The sequence below is a fragment of the Caretta caretta genome, chromosome 4, assembly GCF_965140235.1.
Source record: "Caretta caretta isolate rCarCar2 chromosome 4, rCarCar1.hap1, whole genome shotgun sequence".
NCBI classification, from domain to species: Eukaryota; Metazoa; Chordata; order Testudines; family Cheloniidae; genus Caretta; species Caretta caretta.
In genome coordinates this window covers 61,408,114-61,434,516 of record NC_134209.1, presented here as the reverse complement: position 1 = coordinate 61,434,516, position 26,403 = coordinate 61,408,114, and the positions used below count along the sequence as shown (strand labels likewise).

Sequence of the window (26,403 nt, the reverse complement as noted above, 5' to 3'; positions counted from 1 at the left end):
GGATTAAGGACACACAAAATTGTGGCTCAAGACACTAGCAGAAGAGTAGAACTTTAAAGACTTTTCAGAGAAGAATCAGAGAAAGGCAGGGCAGAATGAGCTTCTGTGATTCTGGTAACACAGAGCAAGCAGGTAGTGGGGTAGGAATGTAAGACAAAGCAGTGCACAACTCAGTATCAGATTGGAGTGTTTACTCTCCCACTCCAACCATTCCTGTTTGGAATGGAGGGAGCTAGCCAGTGGGCACATATCTGCAGCAGAGGGCCCCTATTTCACTTAGCATCGCTAAGTGAAAATGCTCACCTCATGAGCAAGTAGCCACATTTGCTTTTTCAAATTGATAGAATGCAAATACCTGCTGTCATCTGGGAGGGGGGGAAAAGACAGTAGTTTGCTCCAGCTCCATTGGCTTGCTAATGTGGAATTCGGTACGTCAATTAGGGTCGCTAAAAGAAGGATACAGCCATAGCCTATTGTAACTTTTAGATGCATTTGGCTGTACTACCAGAGAAGGCAGTTCGCCAGCAAAAACAAATGCCAATTTCTCATGAGTTTTCTTTGTGGGTTCTGGATGCCTTTTTGTCCCTGCCTCACCAAATGAAGTCTATAGTTTTGTGGTGGTGGTAACACTAACATGAGGACTGGAAATGTCACCACCACAGACAATTTCTGAAAAATATGTCTAATAGAAAGTTGTGATACTTGGACACTTTAGCAAGAAGACACTGCGTTGATAATTATTTTTAAAAGACCGTTTATTAATGTATCTGGAACACTTACAATTCATAATGGGCCAGTAATGTTACTTGAACTGAAATACTGCTTTAGCTTGGAATTGTCCTATGTGTGGTTCCTTTTCCCCCCAATCCCCCCGAAAGTCAGCCCCGTGGCTTCCCCACTCCAGCCACCGTTCCCCCCCTTCCCACCCCTACTTTAACAAAAACCATCACTGCTGTATTCACAACCCATAGCTACAGGGCCTTCTTGGTGAAGAAAAGCACTCCCCAAGGCTGGCAAGAGCTGCTTATACTAATATTTTTCTCCCTCCCATAGTTCAAATGCATTGCTAGAGTTCCAGTTACCCACAGAAAAGAGCAACTCAGGACTGCTGCCAACCCTTTTTGTCCTGTGTTTTATAATGGCAGAGGCAGAGCCATCAGTCCCCCTCAGTACATTAAGTTTATCATTTTCTAAAAATGTCAGTGTTAAGTCTTCAAAATACAATGCTACATACACAAAAAAAGGCAGGGGGAGTGGGGCTTAACATGAAGATCAGACCTTTATCCAAACAGTTAGTAGAACTATGACAAGACTAAATAAGACTCTAAATTTAAACCATTCAGCAATGTGTGGCACTAAACTGACAGGCAAAATATTCCTGGATTAAGTGTGTCCTTTGAAAGGAAGTGCAGGGAAGATAGTAGTTCCAGCTTTGTGTCTCTATAGGCCATATATGCATTGATGCAGGCACATTTTCTGCAGAACTGAAGGGGCTACTACATCATCCACTCTGGTCAAGTCTCCTCTCTTAGGCACTTCTACTGGAGTAGGCTTTGCATCACATTACATGCTCTATGGAAGCTCCTATCAGTTCTTAAACACAGATTAATTCTCCCATCTCAAAATCATTTCAGAATTACTAGGGCCTTCCTAGATCTGCTTGTGGTGTCTGAAATGTATTAAGTTTCCTACATTTAGACTTCACACAACTTGGTCAATTGCATTGCTTACACATCAATATAAAAATAAATAAAAACACTTATATAGTCAAGCTTCTTACCCTTGTGTGCGCACCAATGGGAAACATTAAAACTTGCCCTGACAGCATGCTAATTTTGTTTGTTTACATATTCACTGAATTCTTAGCTTGAAAACTTAAGGCCTGAACATTCATTTCAGGATTGATCCAGTCCTTAGACAAAGGAGTTAATGAAAGGAGAAAGAACGGAGTTTCCCCTCCAACTTTCAAAGTAAGATGTGGCAGAGCACACATTGAACAAAACCATCGCAACTCAAAAACTGGCAGTCAACTCCTTTCCCCTCCTTTGGAGGCTTCAAATTATAAGGTTTGAATATCAAAGTCACTTACAAGTACATGCCTGAAAATATATTAAGTCATCCATATACCCCCATCCTTAAGTAAATCCAACCTCATCAAAAGTTTCCTTAAAAATGGCAAGTTAAGACACTGCAATACCATATGGAGTTTAAACAAGTTATAAAAGCCTGTCAGGGTCTTGATTAAAGCTGAAGTCACACACCAAAGACAGGTGGTCTGAAGGGTAATTGAAGGATGGCAGCCTGTTGGGTCCAATTTGTTCTTCAGTCAGCAGGCCAAGAGCAGAGTTTACATTTAAGGCATGCTGGGAATACCAGATATAATCCAGTGTGTGCCTGCACTCTCCAGAGGGCCGGATCTTCCATGTAGTGTAAGGAGGCTCTGATTGCCCATCTACACTCAGCAGCTTGTAAGCACTATTCAGGTTGAGACTGGAAGTAGAGAATTCCTTGTAAACTTCTTCGGTGGGCTCTGCATTGAAGTCTCCACAAATTATTAGAGGGATCTCTGCTCCTTGGGTAATATTTTTTAGGTTCTGTAGAAGATCGCAGCCTTGTGCTGATCGAAATCTCTCCCAACCTGTACGGGCTTTCAGATGAGTGACTGCAATGCAGAACAGCTTCCCAGTTTCACTGCATCTCAGCGTCTGGGCTATGGCCACTTGGTTGGTTTTTAGCTTCATTGCAGTCAGACGGATATTAACACTGTTGGTCAATGTAAAGCGGTCCTTGAGAAAAAACAAGGCACAGCCATCTGGTCCGTTATTATGTTCCACATCTAAACAGGGGGACCATGGCTTAGGGAAGAAAGTACACTGGTAGCCTAGCCGACTAAGGAGTGGCTGAAAGGTATCAAAATAATGGTCCACTTCTTGCAAGCACAAAATGTCTGGTTGGTATGCAAGGATTTCCTCCAGAATGAGGCACTTCCTTTCTTCCCACTTGAGAGCTTCCATGGGGCACTGAATGAAGTTGTCCTTGCCTTCTCCAAGAGCTGGAATGAAAAATCCATCAGTACCTATTAATTGCCAGAGCAAACCAGCCTCTCCCTAACTTAGACTTGCATGGGCCTGTGAAAATAAGGGACTCCCTTGTAAACATACTGCCAGCTACGGGTAAGTAGTATGCATATTTCTACTCAAAATCTGGACCTAACCCCAAATGGATTTAAGGGTTAAGTTAAAATTAAGTGTGATTTATAGGACCTATTGTCTTCACTTTGCCACGAGAATTTATTACCTTGCTTTGTAGGATACATGTGTGCAAAAGTTGTGGCATTCACCGAGGCCATGGATACCAGACTGGATTGGAGCTGCGGCTCCAAAATACCCAGTTACAAGTACTTGTGGCCACAATTTTCAGGAGTGACTACTGATTTTGGATGCCCAATCTGAGATGCCTTAAAGGGGTGTGATTTTCAGAAGTGCCTGGTAAGAAAAATATAAACAACCTCTACACACCGAGGCCCTTGTAAAGAAGTGTGTCACACAGGGCACCCCAAAAAATTACAAGTTGCTTTAAACTAGATTAGTACATGTGGCTGCTACGTCACCTTGTAGTGTTTCTTGTTAAGTCTCTTCCATGCTATTGCGTTTACTCTATCATCTGGAAGGTGTTACAAGGCAGAAAGGACTCCAGATAGGAGAGCTATTTGACAATATTCTTAATCTCAATATAGTCTTTTCAAAAGTTTAAAAAAAAACCTGTGCAGAGAGAAGGGGAGATGAGGCCAATGTGCCCAGTTTAACCCTCGGCACTGAGTGCACAATGTGGAAAATACCACTATAAACATAATTATTCCTGTCAATTATTCCACTTCAAATGTGCTTTTCCAAGTAGCAATAATCAAGATAAATGAAAAAATTCCTGGAACTCTGAACCAAGTTTAACTAGTTTTTTTTGTGAATACATTGCCACAGGATGATCTGAATGTGTTAAGTCAACTTCAGAAGAAGAATTATAGAGGGCAAGTCTACTTTTTGGAGGTCACTAAGGATCCAATACTGGGGTGCGTCTCAATGTAATAGGAGATGCCTTGTATTCACATAAAGATGGGGAGACAGGAGAAGTAGCTTCAGTTTTATAAGTACAAGAAAAGGAAATATTTGTGTGACTGTTGTGCAGGGAAGGTCACATGAATTCAGACCCAGAAGTTTTCTATTTTTGCTATTTCTTCCGAATTACACTTGCCTCTACCCTAACCCTCCCAATTCCATATATTTGTACTCTGTGCAAACACACGATATCTACATTTAAAAAAATATATACAATTAATTTTTAACAGCATCTAGCTACAAGGGGACTGCCTCAAGTTGGAGATTTATATGAGGTTCATACCTTGCGCAAGAATGTTCCACTGCATGACCCTAATGGGACGATGGGTGCTGGTAGAATCTGCCCTCAGGTCCACAAAGTCTCTCTGGAGTCGGGGAGGGCGTTTTTGAAGAACTGCCTGGCATTCCTGAAGCAGATCTTTAGGATCTATGGGATCCACCTGCTCAGAGTCTGACTGTTCCAAGTATTCCCGATGCTGGGAGGCAGCACTGCTATTCAACGTCTTAGCAAGAGCGCTATATAGCCTGCTCGTACTGTTTCCCATGGAACACGCTGGAAAGAAGGAAGTGACAGTTCAGCATCAGGTATGATTAACTCCCCTTCCCTATTTTCAAATACAGGGTCGATCTTTCACCTCCCAAATCAGAGTAGGCTAGTGAATCAATGGTAGTACTGCAAAAAGTCCAGAAACTTCTGACATTTGCCCCTCACTGTATGGGAATGTTTCAAAGGGCTGCAGCACATAATCAAAAAAGACAGCTAGGGTTCTCTCAAAGTTATGTTTTCTTACATCTTCATAGCATCTTAAGGGGAACTGACTAGGCACTATAATTTTTAAAAACTCCACAATGAACACTACGGCTAATAGTTAGATTTAAGTTACAAATAAATGCATTCATAAACAAGGAATCCCACAGCACTTTAAGTTTCCTGCATAAATCATATTTTTTGTCCCTCATTGTAGATCTTTGTCACATAGTGGCCCATATCTGGGTCTTACCAGGTTGCGAGGTATGTAACGAACAGGTCTGCTGGTTCCTGGGACTATTTATTCTTGGACAGAAACCAAGAGACCAGCAGAAACTGGCTTCAAGATCCTCCCTCCCCCTATTAGCATGATTCTCCAAAAATGTTTTGTCATGACAATTCTTTTCAGCTTTTGAACCAAATAGGACCAAATTAAATGATCTTCAATTTTTCCATCCATTTCCTTATGTAGCTTTGTCTAGAGGATTTTATTCACATTGCGCGGGCACAGTGTAAAAATCTGACAAATAGGGTTGACTCACTGTGTTGATCTCCATCGTAAACCAGCCACAGAAAAGTTGGGTGTGTGAACACACAACCCTATCATAGCTGTGCAAACTGCTAAGAGTATTCTCCATACTGTAGCCTTCCATCTCAGACAATTCAAGAAAATAGAGGCAATAGAATGAAGTATAGGAAATTTCTTAGAAGTGAAATGCTTTCGTCAGAAGATGCAGCAAGGACCAGTAGCTATGAAAGGTGCTGCTAACTTTGTGCAAGCAAAGTTCTGCCTTGTCTTGTACCTCATACATCAGTGGGATTGCCCGGGGTGTGAAAAAATGTAACATTTGCCCTAGTAATGTTCAGGAGAAAAGTTATGCTAACATGGCAACTGCTACATCAGAAGTTATTTAAATTCTGGGATTCCCTCGGGAGGTAGAAGACATTCATAAATTTCCCAACTAACTTGTGTCATCATTAGAGCTGGCTGGAAGAAGACACTGCAACTTAAGGTTTAGAAGTGTATTTTCATTCCGCGATAGAAAAAAACCCAAAGCCTTTTGAACTGTTTTGCAAAAACTGAATTGTGCCAAAATGGTTGATTTTGGAGCAAAACCAGCGCCTTTGATTTAGGTAGATGTTTTGGGGGGTACCAGTCACTTCTGATGACACTCTCTCCCACTCTATAGCCTGGTGGCTGGGGTATTGGCCTGGTACGTGGGAACCCCAGACTCAAGTCACTGCTCTACCAGATTTAGAGCATCACTCTGAATGTTCCAGCCAGCTCCCTGTCACCACACCAATGCATTGTACAGACAGCATTGTTCACTTTGCAACACAAACCTCAGGGGAGAAGGTACATTTTAAACTTGAGCAAAAATAAAGTGGTTGCAGGGAAGGGACTGAAAACTTCAGAAGCTTGAAGAGCCTGAGTATGAGCTGCATATCCAACCTTCATCCTAGATATGGGCTAAAGAACCACCAAGCCTACTATGTTTCAGGGTTCCCTATGAAAATTCTTATAAATATTTTCCATCATGTTTCTCCTACGTTGTACAGAGCTACTGAGTTTTGCTTTCCACCTATCCTACTTATTCCATTTAAGGAACTGTTGCTCCCTTCCTGGAAACTTTGACAACAAAACCAGTGGAAACCTCTAAATAAGTAGTCTCTGCTCTTCCCTCTGAGGAGGGGAGTCCATGAGCATACGTTACATAACCTCTCTCTGCAATTATGGCTGTGGAAGTTAAGCTGCACTGGAGAAGCAGATAAATTCATAGTTCCTCATATACTCTGAGATCTGAATTGCACAGCTTCAGGACAGCTATTGTTTTAGGACTCCTGTCTCATACATATTCTTTTGAGATATACCTCTGAAAAGTTCAGCTTCTCCAGAATTAAGAATGCATCTGACAAGCCCCTCACCACCTACATATCTTCCATTAGAGAAAAAAAATTCTTAGTAGATTTTAAAGTCAGATAAGTCAAATACTTTTCACCTAGGTATTTATATGGTGTCCTTTTATTTTAACGATGCAGCCAGTAGCAGCATCTTGCTCTATAGCAACGAAGAGGAAAGTTTCAGGGGCCAAACCTTCCAAAGTGGGTACTCAGGATTTACATGCACAATGTTCATGTTCGAAAGGTACTTCATTTTTGGAGCACCAGAACTGATGCTATTTGGAGGCCACAAGAAATTTGTATTCCAGTCTTTTACAACCAACTCTACATTGGTTATTTTAAAAGGACTGTACTTTTAGTACACTACCACGTCATGTACTGTAAATTATTTTCAAGAATTTCCTACTAGGAGCTAAACCCACCTTGAAGAGGGTGAATATGCAGATGGATATTCCCTTCTTCAAAACCACACAAAAGAATGCCAATTCACCCATTCTAGCCTCAGACATAGATCAGAGAGATGGACCTTCCTTTATAGGCCCTGTACTTTCTGCTCATTAAACAGTTCATCTTCCCCTGCCCCTTCCAAGCACCGTATCAGCAACAGAATTTACATTTCTGGCTTCAGAACTTTATCAGGCAAGGTTACTTTATATCACAATAGCCCCGAAGACCCCAGCCAAGACTGAGGCCTGTTGTGCGGGGCACTGTAGAAGCAGCCCATCCTAAAGGGCTTGCTGTCTAAACAAACAAGACAGACCGACGGTTGGTGGGGAAGAGACTCATCCAAGATTGCACAGCAGGTCAGTGGCACAGTTAGGAACAGAACTCCGATCTCTTGACTCCCCAGCCAGTGCTGCTTCTCTGCAGTGACAGAACCTAAGCAGCAGGAGGTGGGAATCCTGTCAGATGTTGGCCCCCTGTTTTGCTTATTAACAGAGGGATAGTTGCAGGTTAGACAGCTACATTGTTCGTTTTGGCTGAGGGAGAAAAGGGAAGAGTGTTATTCAGGGGTGTAGAGTTAGAATTTTTCCCCCATTACAGTCTGAGGTCATGGCGGAAATCCATTAACTGAGTTCTAGGGAATAAGCCCAGCAGATAAATTTCAGTCAGAGCTTATTTCATACATAGCACTGTACCTTTGACCAAGAGGGTGCTTATTATGCACTCTGCCCTATGCCTGTTATGGATCCACTCAATCCGTGGGCTTCCTGCCTCGAGAACGAGGAGTAGGGTTACTTATTTACCCAGGCTAAAGCCTTCAGCGATCAGAGTAGGAGGTTAGACCCTAACTTGATCTGAAATGCTGGGCAGCTAGGTGCTCTCATTGACTCTCTCTCCCTCTCCCACCCCTCCCCACCTTTGGTTCTTTTCCCCTCAAAGTCTGTCTGCCCAGTTACCCCCACATCGCTTCTGATTGTGAACATTTTACTTCTGCTCCCATAGCACTTCTCACTACCCCACCATAGGCCCCCAACAGCCGTCTAGCGCCAATGATTCCCACCCTACCGTACTCCACAATCCCTAGTAACGCGATCCCTGCAGGCAGCCTTTTCACCTGTACCCTGCAAAATCTGTGCCCCCCTTTTGCCCTGCAGTCCTCTTCTGCCCACATGTCCCACGGCTAGCCACAGCACTCCCTCCACCCATTCTTCTTCCACATGGCCCATGGAAGACCCTCCCCATCTTTGGTGCTCCTTTGGAGGTAGCTTTCTGGGCCCAGCTCTGCCCAGTGCAGGGACAGAAAGCAGAGACTGGAGCCTGCTGCCAAGAGGTCAGGATAGCAGGCATTCTGAACAGCGTGCCAGGTGCTCTGACTGGGGAGGCAGTACTCCCAGCACCTCCCCGTAGTGACAGGACCCAAACAAAGGTGTGTGAAGTCGTGTCAGAAGCCACCCGCATGCCAGAGTCCCACTGCCATTGTAAAACCACAATAAGTATGTTTAAAAGAGTGCCCAGGAACACAACGAGGGAACAATTACACTGGACATCTGACAGCATCTGGTGTCTAGGCAAACTGATCAACTTGCGGGGAAAAGTCACATATTATCCCCCATCTGAACTTACCCAGGGAGGAAAGAAAGCGAGGAAGGCCCAGGAAGAATGGGCAGAAGACCGTCACAGAGGATACTGAACGTGCTGGCATCACCTAGGAAGAAGTACCGCTAGTAGCAAGTGACCATAATCAACGGAGGAGCTGGACTCCCCAATGTGACAGCGGCACAAGAGGAACTAAGGTCTACGGTAATCTTAAATGTTACTTTTTTAAAAAAGACTAATTTCCCAAGATGACCATGTTCCTTTAAATCCTAATGAGTATTTTAGTTTAATCTAATCCAATATCTTTAGGTTGACTCCCAGGGCCATGTGGAACCAAACAAAATGGCTAGAGATGTTCACCCACTTTCTGTTCAGCTTGTTATAAAACCAGAGTGTCATGATGACTTGCTTGACTAGAGCCCTAGTTGCCATTCACCTCTCTGACTACCCTTTTTCATGTCAGATCTTACAAAGGGACCGCTTCATTACTTGCTAGAAAAAGTACTAAAATTGTGCTTCTACTCTTAAGAGTACATAAAAGTGCACCTTCTTACCCATGAGATCTGCTTCTTGTATAATCACACCTGCTGTCTTTCATGACAAAAAAAGTGTTAACTTTCTACTCATATTAGCCTTGCAGAGTCAAAACAGCTAAGAAGGTTCTGTTCTCTTTCACACCAACAGAATGGTTTTGGTCATTTCAGATAGGTTATACCCATGGCTTTAATGGGCTTGCTATGGAATTGCAAGAGGTCACTAACAGCATAATTGTATCTGCAGAGCCTTTTATTCCTCGATGATGTGCAAGAAGGAAAGAAATCATCTTGGTTCTGAAAGCCCAGGATTAGTCTGCAGGGCTGACAACTAAAAACTCCCACTTCCCCACCTTTTAGCTTATAAACTGATCGTATTTGATATGGAAACAGAGAGAAACATGGTACAATCTCCTACCCCTTCCATCCCCTCCCACCCAGTACCTTTGCAGAGCAGAAACTGTATTAAGCTTACTGGTCTGCAGTTTCCTGGATCCAGTGGTGCACAGGCAATGCATGGGAGGGACATAAATGGGGGGCACCAGCTAAAGGGGGGGCTCATAACTCCCCCACGTGACTCCTCCCTGCCCAGGGCCCCTGTGTTCTCCCCATCCCACGTTACCTGGGCTGGGGGGAATCTCTGTCCTCCCACTGCGCCGGATACAGACTTCGGAACTGCAGCGTTCTCCAGAACCACAGCAGCGAAGGAGCAGAACATGGGGCCACCGGGTGGCCGCACACTAGCAGCTCCTCTGGTGCGGCTGTACCACCCCCAGTCCTTCCATGCAGCTGCGTCTCCTGTCTGAGGTCTGTACAGCCCCACAGAACACAGGGTTGGGGGCTGGGGCAGGACAGCCGTGCCAAAGGAGCTGCTGGTGTGGGGCTGCCCGGAGGCCCCATGGGGTGTGGGGCTGCCCGGAGGCCCCATGTTCTGCTCCTGTGTCTTTCCGGCATACCGGCAATAAATATCTTAATGTTACGGCATACTGTACCATACTGTCCTACTTGCACCACTGCCTGGATCATTCCTCAATACAACTTCCCCTTTTTGTTCTCTAAGAGTAGATATGATGTTTACCATTTTCCACTTTTTTTTGACCGTACCTTTCCTCTGTACTTTCTCTAGAATGACCACCAATGATTCTGGTGCTACTATTATTCTCTACTACAGTAGGTCCCACTGTACTAAGCACTGTATAAATATAGGACAATACAGTCCCTGATCCAAAAAGCTGACTATTTCAATAACTTTCTGCTTTAGCATTCCAGTGTAAATTTTAAATCATGTCTTGCCTATTTAAATACATTCCTGTTGTCTAGGTGTTTGGGTTTTTGTTGTTGTTGTTTTTTAAATCTATTCTTTCCCAACTGTGCCTTTCCTCTACTTATAGTATTATTATCTGGATAGTGAAATACTTTTCTATAAAGGATTTCAGCCATTGCTTCTCCTGATCAAGCAGCAGATCTATACTTTAATTATAAAAAAAGAAAGTGGTCTGACCTTCTACACTGGAGGAAGCGGATGCCTCTCCCCCAACAGATTCTTTGCAGAACTGGCTCTCTCATTTTTTGTTTAGCATTGAGATAAATAAGATTACACAACATATTTTTTAAATTCTGATATTTAGTAGTAGTTTAGAAGGAAGATAGCAGGTTGGGTACTTAAAGCTTCTGGTAGGACTTAAAGCCCCATACAGCTGTTAAAATTAACATCAAGTTTAAATATATTCAAAAATAATTGGTTATCTATACATGCTGTCCTTTCTCACAGAAATACATGGAGATGCTGTCTTACAGCTGTCAGATACCTGATTAACTATATAAAACATTTCCTAGTTTGTACATATGTGGAAGGTTCTAAATACTTCCAGTATTACCCAAGAACAGTGCTTAATTGGTGATGGGGCTTGCTAGGACTCAGACCCAGCACCTCTAGGCTGGCAGTTTGTAGCCCCGACCTGATGGGCTTCGCGTGTCAGTTATGAAAGTAAGAAAATTGCTTGAGTCCCGGCCCCTCTTTCATTACAAATTAAGCACTGCCAAGAGCTCAGCATTTAAGTTGAGCACAGGTTTTGCAATACTCCAACAGAATTCCAAAACAGTAAACAAAGAGAATAGTTATCTTGCGTACGCACCTGCTAAGCCGCTAGGAATCACCAGTGCCAATACAGTAAACAAAGTTAAATAGTGAAAGGTACATAAATATAAGCTCTTACATCACATGACCATTCTTTATTGAACAAACTAGTCAAGTAGGGACATCTAGTGGCCACTGGCAGAATTGCTTCAAACAATCAAGACTAGGGTGAAAAATATTTTTGGTTAAGTGGTTACAGTGAACTTTTATAGTAAAGAGCTAAGCTAAATAAGCTATTACAGTGACCAATACACTGAGTCAAGAAAAAGATTCTTGAATGAAATTTTTTCTTATGCTTGTTAGTTAATATATGGGCTTTGTGGACAGCTTTAGTACCAAAAGATGAGCAACTTGAACATTCATCATGTTAGAAAGTATTCTTTATTATAACAGTGGCATAAAAAGAAAAGGAGCACTTGTGGCACCTTAGAGACTAACAAATTTATTTGAGGATAAGCTTTCGTGAGTTGCATCTGATGAAGTGAGCTGTAGCTCACGAAAGCTTATGCTCAAATACATTTGTGAGTCTCTAAGGTGCCACAAGTCCTCCTTTTCTTTTTGCAGATACAGACTAACATGGCTGCTACTCTGAAAAAAGTGGCATAAAAATGACTTCAATAGAGATTACAGTGAATGAACTTTCATTATAACCTCAGAACATATATTCATACCTTTTTAGAAGTCACCTTAGGCTGAAAGTTTTTCAGGTTTTGTCTTGACCCAAAGTGAGTATTTTTTGGAGAGTTTGAGAAAACTTATTCAAAAGAGGTGAACAGATTTAAGAGGGCAAAAGAGATTATTTTTGAGTTCAAACCTAAAAAGTAGCTGAGATTAGATACTGTTCATGTGTCTAGTAAGAGATCTAGAATGTATACAGATTTTGTCTAGGATAATAAATTAAAATCTTACCAGTGAACAAATCTAACCCCACAAACACATTGTATGCAGAATGATACCGCAACATCTTAAAGTTCCAAGTCATTTTTTCTAGAGGCAATATCAAAATATTTTGCTTGATGTTTATTCAGCATTTTAGGTCTCAACATAGTTCTTGCTGTACTTTGATCATGTCTTTCAAGAAAGTCTTTTAAATTGCAATGTAATGTTTTTGCCTTTGAACTGCCTGATAGTTTGAAAAAAGAAAAGGAGGACTTGTGGCACCTTAGAGACTGACCAATTTATTTGAGCATAAGCTTTTGTGAGCTACAGCTCACTTCATCGGATGCATGTAGCTCACAAAAGCTTATGCTCAAATAAATTGGTTAGTCTCTAAGGTGCCACAAGTACTCCTTTTCTTTTTGCGAATACAGACTAACATGGCTGTTACTCTGAAACCTGATAGTTTGAAGAGTTCCTTGGGAAGCCCAGACAGAGATAATACAGCAGAGCCGAAAAGAAAAGAAAAAGAGACGTTCTGATTAATTGTTAAAGCATTTAATGGGACTGTCTTGTGAATTTTGGAAAAAAATGGTAAATAATCCTTGGTCTCAAATTTGAGAGCCAGAGCCATAATTTTACATATCTATCACTATCCTGACATCTACCCTGATGTGTTTTCCACGGTGATGCGATGCACAGATCATAACTTAGATTTTCCTCAGATCTTTGTCTTGTACATAACACACTGTCCACATTATCAGACCACAAGTAAAATATCCCTCAAGCATCCTGGAAAATTTTACCCCTAAATTGAACATGATGGACAATGTGTCATGTACAAGAAAAAGGTTTGAGGAGAATCTAAGTGGTTAAATTGGCACAGCTAAGCCAATAGGCTCTTAAGTCACTCAGGCCCTTTTGAAAACTTTAACCCTAAGCGCTGGACTTGAAAATATAGTCTGTGTCTCAGCCCACCGATCTAGTTCTCTGGGCAGTAAGACTGACAGAACACAGTAGAGCGCCCAGAGAAAAAACAGGGTATTCAACAGCACTTATGGTAAACGACCAGGGATTTGAATAGTTTCTTCCTTCTATTCCACTTGTTAATACAAAAGTCATTCCTGTACTGTAAGAGGCTGAGTTTAATTACTAGACCACCTCTTGGGGTGCAAACTGGCACAGGCAGCTAGTTATGCAAGACCAATTACACAAGTTATTATGGATAATTTGGAGATAAGAAACAGATTTTCTATTTGGAGTGAAACATGTTTAACTAAAGCAAATGTTTCTTTAAACTGAGAATACTAATTCACACAAGAAACCTTTGTTTCCACTTTAGACTCACAGCTCTCTCTAATGTCTCCCGTCCCACAAGTAACTGGCTGCAGTTTCAGAAATCCTTTCCACTTATACCAAGTCTGTGCCGGTTTGCCTCAGAAATGACAAACCTGGGCAAAACTATTCAAAACATCAATCACGTTGCTGCTTTCTGTGCAAGGGTATGTGAGGAGATCGCAGCTGAAGTCACCTAAGCCATACATTATCTTTCAAGGTGTTGTCTTCATAGTGTCCATGTAACCCACACACCTCCTGGGTGTGGTGTTCTGTCCCCACTGAGACCACTTAGAGATTAATGAATCTGACAGCTTTAGCTAAAAGCCATGTGGCTTATGCAGTCAAAGCTTATGCATTTAGCTTCAAAGGTCCCAGCTTCAATCCTGCTCACCAACGACCAGGGTCTGTCAGCATTACAAGTGGGGCTCGTGTGGGATATCAACTGGGAAGCCTTTGAAGCGTGGGACATGCTTCCTTTTTCTTCTAGTTCTTGTCAAAGTTTTCTCTTTTGTTTATTAGAGTGCTCCCTTTTAGTAGATCTCACCTCAAAAAGGAGTGTGGTGTAAGAGACACTCTTTTTTCTACCACTACAATTAATCCCTTTTATTAAGGGTGTATTTAATAAGGATTCATACAACAACCACAGAAAAATTGATCTCGTATATAAGAGTCCAATTCAGTATCTTTACCTCAACCTGAGAACTCTGGAGCTTAGCCTATGAGCCTCTACTGCATGAGCTAAAGCCATGTGGCTCTTAGCTAAGGCTGTAGCAGACTCATTAATCTCTAAGTGGTCTCAGTGCCACTAGAGGGGACATCATCATGCACCTCATCCCCAGTTCAGCAACCCATGTAAATTAGGATAACTGAAGCCAATGGAGGTACACTAGTATAAGAGAAACAGTCAGGATCCAGGTCTTCAGCAAGAGAGCAATTATAGTGCTCTCCAACTATGCAATATAGTGTATTTCAGAACAGTCATAATGCAAATTCTGCTCCTATCAGGTGAAGTGAGGCACAATTTCTGTAGCAGATCTAGAAGGAAAAGGATACTTACCCCTGATAATCTGAATTTTCAAAAGGAGATCAGCTTTTCCTGTGAAAACTCTGGTAACTGTGGTTGCTAGAGATGAGCTCTTGTTTCTTCCAACAAGAGCATGGCACCACTGAAGCCAGGTTATTTGGCCTCTCCCAGGCTTAAATTGAACCAACTGCTGCTCTGTGAATTACACAGTATGAGGAACTATGTATTGGCCACTTATTTACAGCAGGAAACAGTTAACTGCTCTAAAGTCCCACAGCCCTTGGATGCACAATACCAAATTTATTCTTCAGCTTCCATTGTGGATTGATTTAAGTCAAAGTGATTTAAATCATCAATTTAAATCAGCAAGCAGGAAACCTTATTTACATAATTGATTTTAATCATATCTTGCATTAGTACTTTTATTTTTCTAAAGAAAGGCTGATTCTCCATGGTTGGTAACCATTAAAACATGCTGATTTGTAAGTAAATATAGCCTTTGAACTAAATTTTGTGCTTTTTTTTTACAATCCAGGATACACTATATCTTAACACGTTTAAGTAACTATATCTCTATTTATTCAGATTATCATTTTTTATGTTAGAAAATAGTGAATGATGCACTTCTTATTTATTAGATTATTTTCTGTCTTCTGATTTGTGTCAAGTTCTGCATGAATGGAAATTCAAATTCAATTTAAATGCTTAAACACCATTTTAATTTTTTGTTATTAAAGAAAACTACCTTAAATGTGCTAGATACATAAGAAAAAGTATCAAAACATGTTTTGCATTTAAAAATAACTGATTTACTAAACAAAGGAAGTAGGAGCTGCAGTTAGTGAACTTAACTGGTTATTTCTATTCACCATGTCCTTCAAAATTTTAGAAATAGTAGATCTCATCCTCTCACACCCAGTTTTATTCTTACATTTGATTCTTAAAGCTTTCCTGTTTTTTCAGCTCACATTGGTTTCTTACCTTTGAATCAACTGGTCATAGAACTGAAATGAAGAAAATCTTCTTTCTGCATCTGCAGAAGAAGCTACTGCTGACAAAAGCTGGTTTACTAATTCAACGAACTCTAGCTCCAGATGCTTAGTCAGTTCTAGTACTTCCACTAGTTCAGTGCTTCAGCTTTCTTTAAAGTAATGGCAGCAAATATTCATAGATTCATAGATATTTAGGTCAGAAGGAACCATTATGATCATCTAGTCTGACCTCCTGCACAGCGCAGGCCACAGAATTTCACCCACCCACTCCTGCGAAAAACCTCTCACCTATGTCTGAGCTATTGAAGTCCTCAAATCGTGGTTTAAAGACTTCAGGGAGCAGAGAATCCTCCAGCAAGTGACCCATGCCCCATGCTACAGAGGAAGGCAAAAAACCTCCAGGGCCTCTTCCAATCTGTCCCGGAGGAAAATTCCTTCCCGACCCCAAATATGGCAATCAGCTAAACCCTGAGCATATGGGCAAGATTCATCAGCCAGATACTACAGAAAATTCTTTCCTGGGTAACTCAGATCCCAACCCATCTAATATCCCATCACAGGCCATTGGGCCTATTTATCATGAATATTTAATTTCCAAAACCATGTTATCCCATCATACCATCTCCTCCATAAACTTATCGAGTTTAATCTTAAAGCCAAATAGATCTTTTGCCCCCACTGCTTCCCTTGGAAGGCTATTCCAAAACTTCACTCCTCTGATGGTTAGAAACCTTCGTCTAATTTCTAGTCTAAACTTCCCAATGACCAGTTTATATCCATTTGTTCTTGTGTCCACATTGGTACTGAGCTTAAATAATTCCTCTCCCTCTCCGGTATTTATCCCTCTGATATATTTATAGAGAACAATCATATCTCCCCTCAACCTTCTTTTAGTTAGGCTAAACAAGCCAAGCTCCTTGAGTCTCCTTTCATAAGACATGTTTTCCATTCCTTGGATCATCCTAGTAGCCCTTCTCTGTACCTGTTCCAGTTTGAATTCATCCTTCTTAAACATGGGAGACCAGAACTGCACACAGTATTCCAGGTGAGGTCTCACCAGTGCCTAGTATAACGGTACTAAAACCTCCTTATCCCTACTGGAAATACCTCGCCTGATGCATCCCAAGACCACGTTAGCTTTTTTCACGGCCATATCACATTGGCAGCTCATAGTCATCCTATGATCAACCAATATTCCAAGGTCCTTTTCCTCCTCTGTTACTTCTAATTGATACATCCCGAGCTTATAACTAAAATTCTTGTTATTAATCCCTAAATGCATGACCTTACACTTCTCACTATTAAATTTCATCCTATTACTATTACTCCAGTTTACAAGGTCATCCAGATCCTCATGTAGGATATCCCTGTCCTTCGCTAAATTGGCAATACCTCCCAGCTTTGTATCATCCACAAACTTTATTAGCACACTCCCACTTTTTGTACCAAAGTCAGTAATAAAAAGATTAAATAAGATTGGTCCCAAAACCAATCCTTGAGGAACTCCACTGGTAACCTCCCGCCAGCCTGACAGTTCACCTTTCAGTACGACCCGTTGTAGTCTCCTCTTTAATCAGTTCCTTATCCACCTTTCAATTTTCCTATTGATCCCCATCTTATCCAATTTAACTAATAATTCCCCATGTGGCACGGTATCAAATGCCTTACTAAAATCTAGGTAAATTAGATCCACTGCGTTTCCTTTGTCTAAAAAATCTGTTACTTTCTCAAAGAAGGAGATCAGGTTCGTTTGGCACGATCTACCTTCTGTAAAACCATGTTGAATTTTGTCCCATTTACCATCGACTTCAATGTCCTTAACTACTTTCTCCTTCAAAATTTTTTCCTTGACCTTGCATACTACAGATGTCAAACTAACAGACCTATAATTACCCGGATCACTTTTTTTCCCTTTCTTAAAAATAGGAATTATGTTAGCAATTCTCCAATCATACGGTACAACCCCTGAGTTCACAGATTCATTAAAAATTTTTGCTAATGGGCTTGCAATTTCATGTGCCAATTCCTTTAATATTCTTGGATGAAGATTATCTGGGCCCCCGCCCCCCATTTAGTCCCGTTAAGCTGTTTGAGTTTCGCTTCTACCTCAAATATGGTAATGTCTACCTCCATATCCTCCTTCCCATTTGTCATGCTACCATTATCCCTAAGATCCTCTTTAGTCTTATTAAAGACTGAGGCAAAGTATTTGTTTAGATATTGGGCCATGCCTAGATTATCCTTGACCTCCACTCCATCCTCAGTGTTTAGCGGTCCCACTTCTTCTTTCTTTGTTTTCTTCTTATTTATATGGCTATAGAACCTTTTACTATTGGTTTTAATTCCCTTTGCAAGGTCCAACTCTACTTGACTTTTAGCCTGTCTCACTTTATCTCTACATGTTCTGACCTCAATAAAGTAGCTTTCCTTGCTGATCCCTCCCTTCTTTCACTACCTGTATGCTTTCTGCTTTTTCTTAATCACCTCTCCGAGATGCTTGCTCATCCAGCTTGGTCTACAACTCCTGCCTATGAATTTTTTCCCCTTTCTTGGGATGCAGGCTTCCGATAGCTTCTGCATCTTTGATTTAAAATAATCCCAGGCCTCCTCTACCTTTAGATCTATAAATTCTTCAGTCCAATCCACTTCCCTAACTAATTTCCTTAATTTTTGAAAGTTAGCCCTTTTGAAATCAAAAACCCTAGTTGCAGATTTATTTTTGTTAATCCTTCCGTTCAGTTTGAACTGAATTAGCTCATGATCACTTGAGCCAAGACTATCCCCTACAACCATTTCTTCTATGAGGTCCTCACTACTCACCAAAACCAAATCTAAAATGGCATCCCCTCTAGTCAGTTCAGCAACTACTTGATGAAAGAATCCATCAGCTATCGCATCTAGGAAAATCTGACCCCTATTATTATTACTAGCACTCGTCCTCCAGTCTATATCTGGGAAGTTAAAGTCTCCCATGATCACACAGTTTCCATTAGTATTTACTTTATTAAAAACATTAAAAAGGGCTCTATCAATATCCAAATTAGATCCCGGTGGTCTATAACACACCCCAAGCACTATCCCAGGGGAGGCTCTAATAGTTTTCTTCCCCAATGCAATTTTTGCCCAGACGGACTCAGTCATATCCATTTCATTGCTTCTTATTTCTTTACATTCTACCTCATCATCGATGTACAATGCTACTGCACCACCTTTACCTTTATTTCGGTCTTCCTAAACAGCACATACCCCTCAATACCTGTAGTCCAGTCATGTCTACTATTTCACCATGTTTCTGTTATCCCTATATCATCTGGTTTCACTTCCTGCACCAGTAGCTCTAGTTCCTCCATTTTGTTACCTAGGCTCCTTGCATTAGTATACAAACATCCTAATTTTTGCTGTTTGGCCTCACTCACATTCTGTACCCTATTAGGCATGGTCATTCTACAGCCAGTATAACCTATTAGACTGGTATCTACACTGCCCTTCCTCCTACCCATGGCTGTATCCTTTCTTACTTCGTTTTCTTTCCTCTCAATGCTAAAATCCGGCACGGAGATTACCTGGACATCTCCCCCAAATTCCTAGTTTAAAGCTCTCTTATATACTCTCAACTATATACTGCTTAATATTTTTTGTATTTAAATTATTAATAGATTATAAGTAGTTGAGGCCTTAGCATAAGCTGTCAATTTCAAATTTAATTTTAAATAGGTTTATTTTTTAAAAATAAGCTTGTATTTAATTTAAAATAAAAATATATTTTTTTCATTAAAAAAACACATTGATTTTTATCCAACCTATCAGCTTCTAGTGCTGACCCTCTTGAATGGCCACATCCTAGTGAGGATCAAGACTTGACGTGTCTATTTTGGCAGAACTCAACCCTGTGCCCCCAATCCAAGATAATTCAAAATATTATTAATTTAACAGGGGGAAAAAATCAGGATATTTAGGTTTTTAATGTGTTATTGTCCATAGATTTATAGAACATCTTCAGGGCTCAGCAAAAGTAGTAATATATGCCAAGTGCCACCATTAGCAAAGATTAAGACTCAATCCTTCGGTTTACTCCACTAATGGGGTTCCATTCAGGTGCACTGGTCCACTTGGGTAGAACCGGTTGTATGACTGGGGCACAAGTGAGACTGATACAACTGCCAGTGAAGTCAGTGGAAAGACACAGACTTAATCAGGAGTTGGATCAGTCTCCAAAGCGAAATAGTCAGCATTGTTAGGATACAGATATTCAGGCTTGTCGGTAAAGGCCCGTACTAGAAGAATTTAGGTGTATTCTTATCACTTGGCTAGTTAGAGGTATAAAAGAAAGAATCAAAATCACTGTCTGCCAGTGTAAGGTCCTTCTCTGACTGTGACAGTCTGAGGCCCTGTTCTTAGATTAAGGCCTTTGGCTAAGCAACAGAGGCAGCCATAAACTGGGAAGTAAACGGTCACATCCTCACATACCAAACTAGCACCTTATTTCAATGTGACTATTTGGCTGTTAGGAATACAATCCTGTCCTGATAGTGCCTATCACCTCCAAAGAAAGGGAAGTGCCTAGAAAATGTAAAAGGAAACTTAGTTTGATAGCATCCTGTCTGGCAAGAACTCACTTATCAATAGCTGGGATGTGAAATCCTCACTTCTGTATTGTTTTGTCATTATAGTTCCCACTTTGCTATTGGTTGTCTGTATAATCTCTGTCTGGTTCTGTGATTGTTTCTGTCTGCTGTATAATTAATTTTGCTGGGTGTAAACTAATCAAGGTGGTGGGATATAATTGGTTACATAATCACGTTACAATATGTTAGGATTGGTTAGTTAAATTTCAGGAAAATGATTGGTTAAGGTATAGCTAAGCTCAACTCAAGTTTTACTATATAGTCTGCAGTCAATCAGGAAGTGAGTGGGTGTGTGTGTGTGTGGAAAATGGGAACAGGGAATGGGGGTGGGGAAATTGGAATCATGTTTTGCTAAGGGCAGGAATGGGAACAGGGACACGGGTGTAAGGCTCTGTGGTGTCAGAGCTGGGAAGGAGGATACTAAGGAAGGAAACTGGAATCATGTTTGCTGGAAGTTCACCCCAATAAACATTGAATTGTTTGCACCTTTGGACTTCGGGTATTGTTGCTCTCTGTTCATGCGAGAAGGACCAGGGAAGTAAGTGGGTGAAGGAATAAGCCCCCTAACAAGCATACTATAAAAACTGATGAATTTAAGTATTGACAGCAATGATTCTCAACCCGCAGCCCAAGCAGCACACAACTGCAGCCCATATGACCTCCTGAGGGCTGGAACTAGGGGAGGGACACCTGCCGTGGGCGCCAAAATGGGGTGGCGCAGCATCAGCCCCTGGCAGGATTGGGCCCAGAAGCATCGGCTGGAGGCTGGGGGGCTCAGCACCCCTTAATCCCACAGAATTGCAGGTTCAGTGACCCCAGCTGGAGTAGACTCCCCAGCACTAGGACCTCAGCAGCAGGCGGGCAGAGTGGGCTACATGGCAGAGCTATATGCAGCCAAGATAGAAGACCAATGAACATGGGGATGGGGGCACAGAGACATGGGAAGAGGGTGCAACCGGTGCATGTGCGACAGACTCTAGTTGGGGACTAGTGGCTGGGGGCAGTCCATGGATGGGGGGGAGGGTTGAGTGCTGGGGGGCAAATCTTTGGGGGCATGGGGATAGTTGCTGGGTTGGGGGCCTGGATGCTGGAGGTGGCAGTTCCTGGTGGAACCGTTCTGCCCTGGACAGGGCACCGTGTCTTTGCAGGGCAGGCATGTGTGCCAGCCCAGTGTTGGGGGGCTGGATGCTGGGGGGACAGTCCCAGGAGGGTTGGGTGATAGGGGGTATTCCTTAGCTGGGGATGGGGGCAGTCTGGGGACTGTCATGGGCATGGGGGGCAGTGCTCCCCATCTTTGCAGGAAGGCTACGCAGCCACGCTCTCCGGGCGCTTAGCCCAGCCATGCTATCAGCATGGAAGTGAGGGTGACAATACATCATGCCATACCATGCCACCCTCACAGTAAATTAATTTGAATAGTGAATGTTTTGACTTATTTTGCTAGTTTAAAATGCTCTTTGTAGACATTTGCCAGTGTTTAAATGAAAGGTACTATATTGATTTGAATTGTATTGTTGTCATATAATAAATACTAAACCTTGTATTTGAGCATGAGCTTTCGTGAGCTACAGCTCACTTCATCAGATGTATGATGAAAAACCTTGTATGTTTTTTGTAGAGGTAGTGTGTGTGTGTGTGTGTGCATATATAGTATGGATGCGGCCCACAGTGGTAAACAGGTTGAGAACCTCTGATTTACAGTCCGAATATCATTCCTATAATTTGTTTCCTGATTAAACTTTATACCTCTGCAGCACAACTATACTAGGAGTTTCCACTGGAGTAACTTTAATTACACCAGCACAGTTATTAGTCTAAACAAAGCCTAATATTGCATGTAGAAACATGTTTTGTTTTTGCTTTTTACAGGATGCTAACTGCAAAAAAGCTAGATCAAAGTCTTATATGTATATTCATTCAAGTGAGCAAATTCAGACGTAGGGCATTCAGTCTAATCTTCTCTTTCACCGCTTGTGTACAAGAATTATCAAGTTTGAGAACAGATCATTTATGTTTTTAACCATATTGTGACACAATACCCTGGCATGAAGTGGGTGAGGATGTACCAAGAAGTTTTAACTCTAAATATCTTGAGTTTTATAAGTGTGACTCAGATGTTAAAGAGCAGCACTGGCCGGAAATTTAAAGTTGCAAGAAGTACGATTCTAGCGAGACCAAGAAACATAAGTCTCTGTGGATCTTTTAAAAATTCCTTTTTTAAACATAACAGTTTGGAAGATTTATAAATTCTGCTACAGTGTTTTCAACTAAAAATCATATTAGCACCTGGCTCGAACATGGACAGCCATAAAGGGAAATTAGCTAAAAAACTAAGAAAAAATTATTTTAATCAACCGGGCAAAATTGTGGAAAATAAAAAAATCAACGATCAGTATGAAAAGTAAATTTGATTTAAAAGGTTTCAGAGTAACAGCCGTGTTAGTCTGCATTCTCAAAAAGAAAAGGAGTACTTGTGGCACTTTAGAGACTAACCAATTTATTTGAGCATAAGCTTTCGTGAGCTCCAGCTCACTTCATCGTATGCATACTGTGGAAAATACAGAAGATGTTTATATACATACAAACCATGAAAAAATGGGTGTTTACCACTACAAAAGGTTTTCTCTCCCCCTACCCCACTCTCCTGCTGGTAATAGCTTATCTAAAGCGATCGCTCTCCTTACAAAGTGTCTGATAATCAAGGTAGGCCATTTCCAGTACAAAACCAGACTCCAGCGAGAGACTGTAGAATTGGAACTCATTTGCAAATTGGATACAATTAACTTAGGTTACCTTGCATAATGACTTAGCCACTCCCAGTCTCTAATTGTATCCAAAGTCATTATGCAAGGTAACCTAAGTTAATTGTATCCAATTTGCAAATGAGTTCCAATTCTACAGTCTCTCGCTGGAGTCTGGTTTTGAAGTTTTTCTGTTGTAATATCGCAACTTTCATGTCTGTAATCGCGTGACCAGAGAGATTGAAGTGTTCTCCGACTGGTTTATGAATGTTATAATTCTTGACGTCTGATTTGTGTCCATTTATTCTTTTACATAGAGACTGTCCTGTTTGACCAATGTACATGGCAGAGAGGCATTGCTGGCACATGATGGCATATATCACATTGGTGGATGTGCAGGTGAACGAGCCTCTGATAGTGTGGCTGATGTGATTAGGCCCTATGATGGTGTCCCCTGAATAGGTATGTGGACACAGTTGGCAACGGGCTTTGTTGCAAGGATAGGTTCCTGGGTTAGTGGTTCTGTTGTGTGGTATGTGGTTGCTGGTGAGTATTTGCTTCAGGTTGGGGGGCTGTCTGTAGGCAAGGACTGGCCTGTCTCCCAAGATTTGTGAGAGTGTTGGGTCATCCTTCAGGATAGGTTGTAGATCCTTGATAATGCGTTGGAGGGGTTTTAGTTGGGGGCTGAAGGTGACGGCTAGTGGCGTTCTGTTATTTTCTTTGTTAGGCCTGTCCTGTAGTAGGTGACTTCTGGGAACTCTTCTGGCTCTATCAATCTGTTTCTTCACTTCCACAGGTGGGTATTGTAGTTGTAAGAATGCTTGATAGAGATCTTGTAGGTGTTTGTCTCTGTCTGAGGGGTTGGAGTAAATGCGGGTGTATCGCAGAGCTTGGCTGTAGACAATGGATCGTGTGGTGTGGTCAGGGTGAAAGCTGGAGGCATGTAGGCAGGAATAGCGGACAGTAGGCAGCCCCCCAACCTGAAGCGAACCTCAGACGTTCTTGTTAAACCCTGGATTTGTGCTGGAAATGGCCTACCTTGATTATCATACACTTTGTAAAGAGAGCGATCGCTTTAGATAAGCTATTACCAGCAGGAGAGTGGGGCAGGGGGAGAGAAAACCTTTTGTAGTGGTAAACACCCATTTTTTCATGGTTTGTATGTATATAAACATCTTCTGTATTTTCCACAGTATGCATACGATGAAGTGAGCTGGAGCTCACAAAAGCTTATGCTCACATAAATTGGTTAGTCTCTAAGGTGCCACAAGTATTCCTTTTCTTTTTGATTTAAAAAACACACTTTTTTTTTTTTAATCTTTCAGAGAAAGATTAGGTTTTTGTTTAAATCCACTCCGTATTCCTTTAAAACCAGCCTACGTTGGCCGGGATTAGAACGTTCTAATGCCCACATTCCATCCAGGGAAGCTTCAGACCCCCAACATTCCAAACACTCACCTGCTCGGGAACTCGCAACACCTGGACCTACCGCTGCAGAGCACTGGCCGGCCGAGGCCCCTTGGTGACAGCAACCACAGCGAGGCGCGGCAGAGGAGGAAGAGCCCAGGAGGGCAGGCGGGGAAAGCGCTCTCTTCACCGGAACAGGAGATCGGAGCAGCAGCAGGGACGACGAGGAGGAGGAGGTGGTGGTGGTGCAAGGGGCACAGCAGAGAGTGGACAGGGCCGAACACAGGGACCTAGCAGGGCTCTGATACATAATCCCGCTGTCCCCCAGAAAAGCTAGACGAGGGCACCAAAAAGCGGGTGAGGGTGGAAGGCTTGCCGGCGCGGCGTGCGGGGTTAGCTCACCTGCGGCTGCCGCGAGCTCCTCCTCTAGCGTTAGCTGCCGGTCAGATGTTACTGGGAAGCCACATACGTACACATGGGGGAGAAGGAGCCGGCGCTGCGCTGCGCAGAAACGGCAGGAACAAAGGCCGCCCCCAGCCACGCAGTAGCTAGTTCCCGTTATCACCCGCGCCTCCAGCTCCCACCCAACGCGGCGGGGACTCCAAGGAACCAGCTCGGCTCCCAGCGCCTCCGACACATCCGGCAGCTGCCAGCGCTCAGCCCAGGGGCGGGGAACGCTCCACGCAGACTCCGCTCCCCTACAACGAGCCTGGACTCGACGGGCTGGGACTCCTCTCGTGTGGCCCGGTGTTACCGGGCTTCAGGCGGCCTTTGGCTGGAGAGGAGGGGGGCTGGTGAGCTTGCCTGGAGCTGGGCAATTTCCAGTCCACCCCCTCTGCCGTTTGATGACGTGGGCTTGCTCGCAAAGGGTTTCCGAAACCATGCTCTGCAGTTGACATCACACAGAAAACCACACAGAAAGAGGAAGCTGATGGCCCGGCGGGGAATGACTGGCTGGGAGGGATGTAGGGTAAAGGTGGGAGCATAAAGAGCCTGCGGCGGGGGCGCTACAGCAGACTAGATGGAAAGGAAGAGAAATGGTGTCTCACCCTGGAAATTCGCTGACTTTGAAAAGTAAACTCTTCCAAATGTTCTGTTACAACAAAGCCCTCTCTCCTGTGTATGCTCTGACTTGGATCCCTTCCCATATTGATCAGTATCCTTCTATAGTGCTGGCATCTAAGTTTGCCAGATCCCTTTTCAGTAGTACTACCTTGTGGATAATCTAAGCACTATACCCAGATGTACAGACTCTCTTTCCTCGCCCTATGTATTACATACTTTTTTTAACATTAGCTTTAATACATTTTTTTAAGGATTTTGGTAATTCACATTTGGATGATTTCCCTCCTTTGTAAAAAGTAACATAAAATAGTCCTTTGAAGTTTTTCAGTGAAGTGACATGCACACTTTATGGTACTGTGTGTGTCCATCCATAGTGATAATAAGTGCTTCCATGGGCAGAGTTGGGGGGGGGGGGCATGGGAGGGCGTTTTCCCCCAAGCCTCAGGCAGGCAGCCTGAGCCTGCAATGTAAGGAGTTCTGCAGAGAAGACAGGAGATTTTCTGCTCCCAGATGGCACCCTGAGGCAGAAAGTCAGAATTTTGTTTATAAACAGAGTGATTAACAAATGATTAAGATAAGAAAGGGCTTATCTTAATAGGTCGATTCCTGAAGTTAAATGATCAGCTCCAAGCTTGGTGAATTGTAAACAGTAAGTAGCCTAAATGGTAGAGAGTAATTGTAGATTTTTCTACAAATTTTTTCAAGTGTTGTATTCAAGAGGTGTTAACAAAGTTGCTAATATCTTTCTTTGAGAGGATAACTGACTTGTTAGACAAAGGAAATGCAGTAGGTCTAATCTACCTGGACGTCAGTAAGGACTTGATACATTTCCATACGAGAAATTATTAGTTAATTTGGAGAAA

The 26,403-nt window shown here is 42.3% G+C and overlaps 1 protein-coding gene and 1 long non-coding RNA gene across 7 annotated transcripts in view; one reads left to right on the top strand and one right to left on the bottom strand.

Annotated features, from left to right (window-relative positions):
* The window catches only part of LOC142071871 (uncharacterized), an 81,610-nt gene that overhangs the window by 2,033 nt on the left and 53,174 nt on the right, over nt 1-26,403 (top strand). The window lies entirely within an intron of this gene.
* NOCT (nocturnin) lies at nt 738-25,003 on the bottom strand. Of its 6 annotated transcripts, XM_075127652.1 has the most exons (4): nt 11,471-11,814; nt 8,830-8,911; nt 4,396-4,665; nt 738-3,052 (listed from the first exon to the last, which is right to left on the bottom strand). In XM_075127652.1, the coding sequence occupies exons 2-4, from the start codon at nt 8,906-8,908 to the stop codon at nt 2,217-2,219; spliced, it is 1,185 nt and encodes a 394-aa protein (XP_074983753.1). In that variant the 5' UTR covers nt 8,909-8,911; nt 11,471-11,814; the 3' UTR covers nt 738-2,216. The 6 variants fall into 6 exon arrangements, with proteins under 6 accessions (XP_074983753.1, XP_074983755.1, XP_074983750.1 ...); XM_075127654.1 differs by lacking the exons at nt 8,830-8,911; nt 11,471-11,814 and adding an exon at nt 24,878-25,003; XM_075127649.1 differs by lacking the exons at nt 8,830-8,911; nt 11,471-11,814 and adding an exon at nt 24,527-24,919.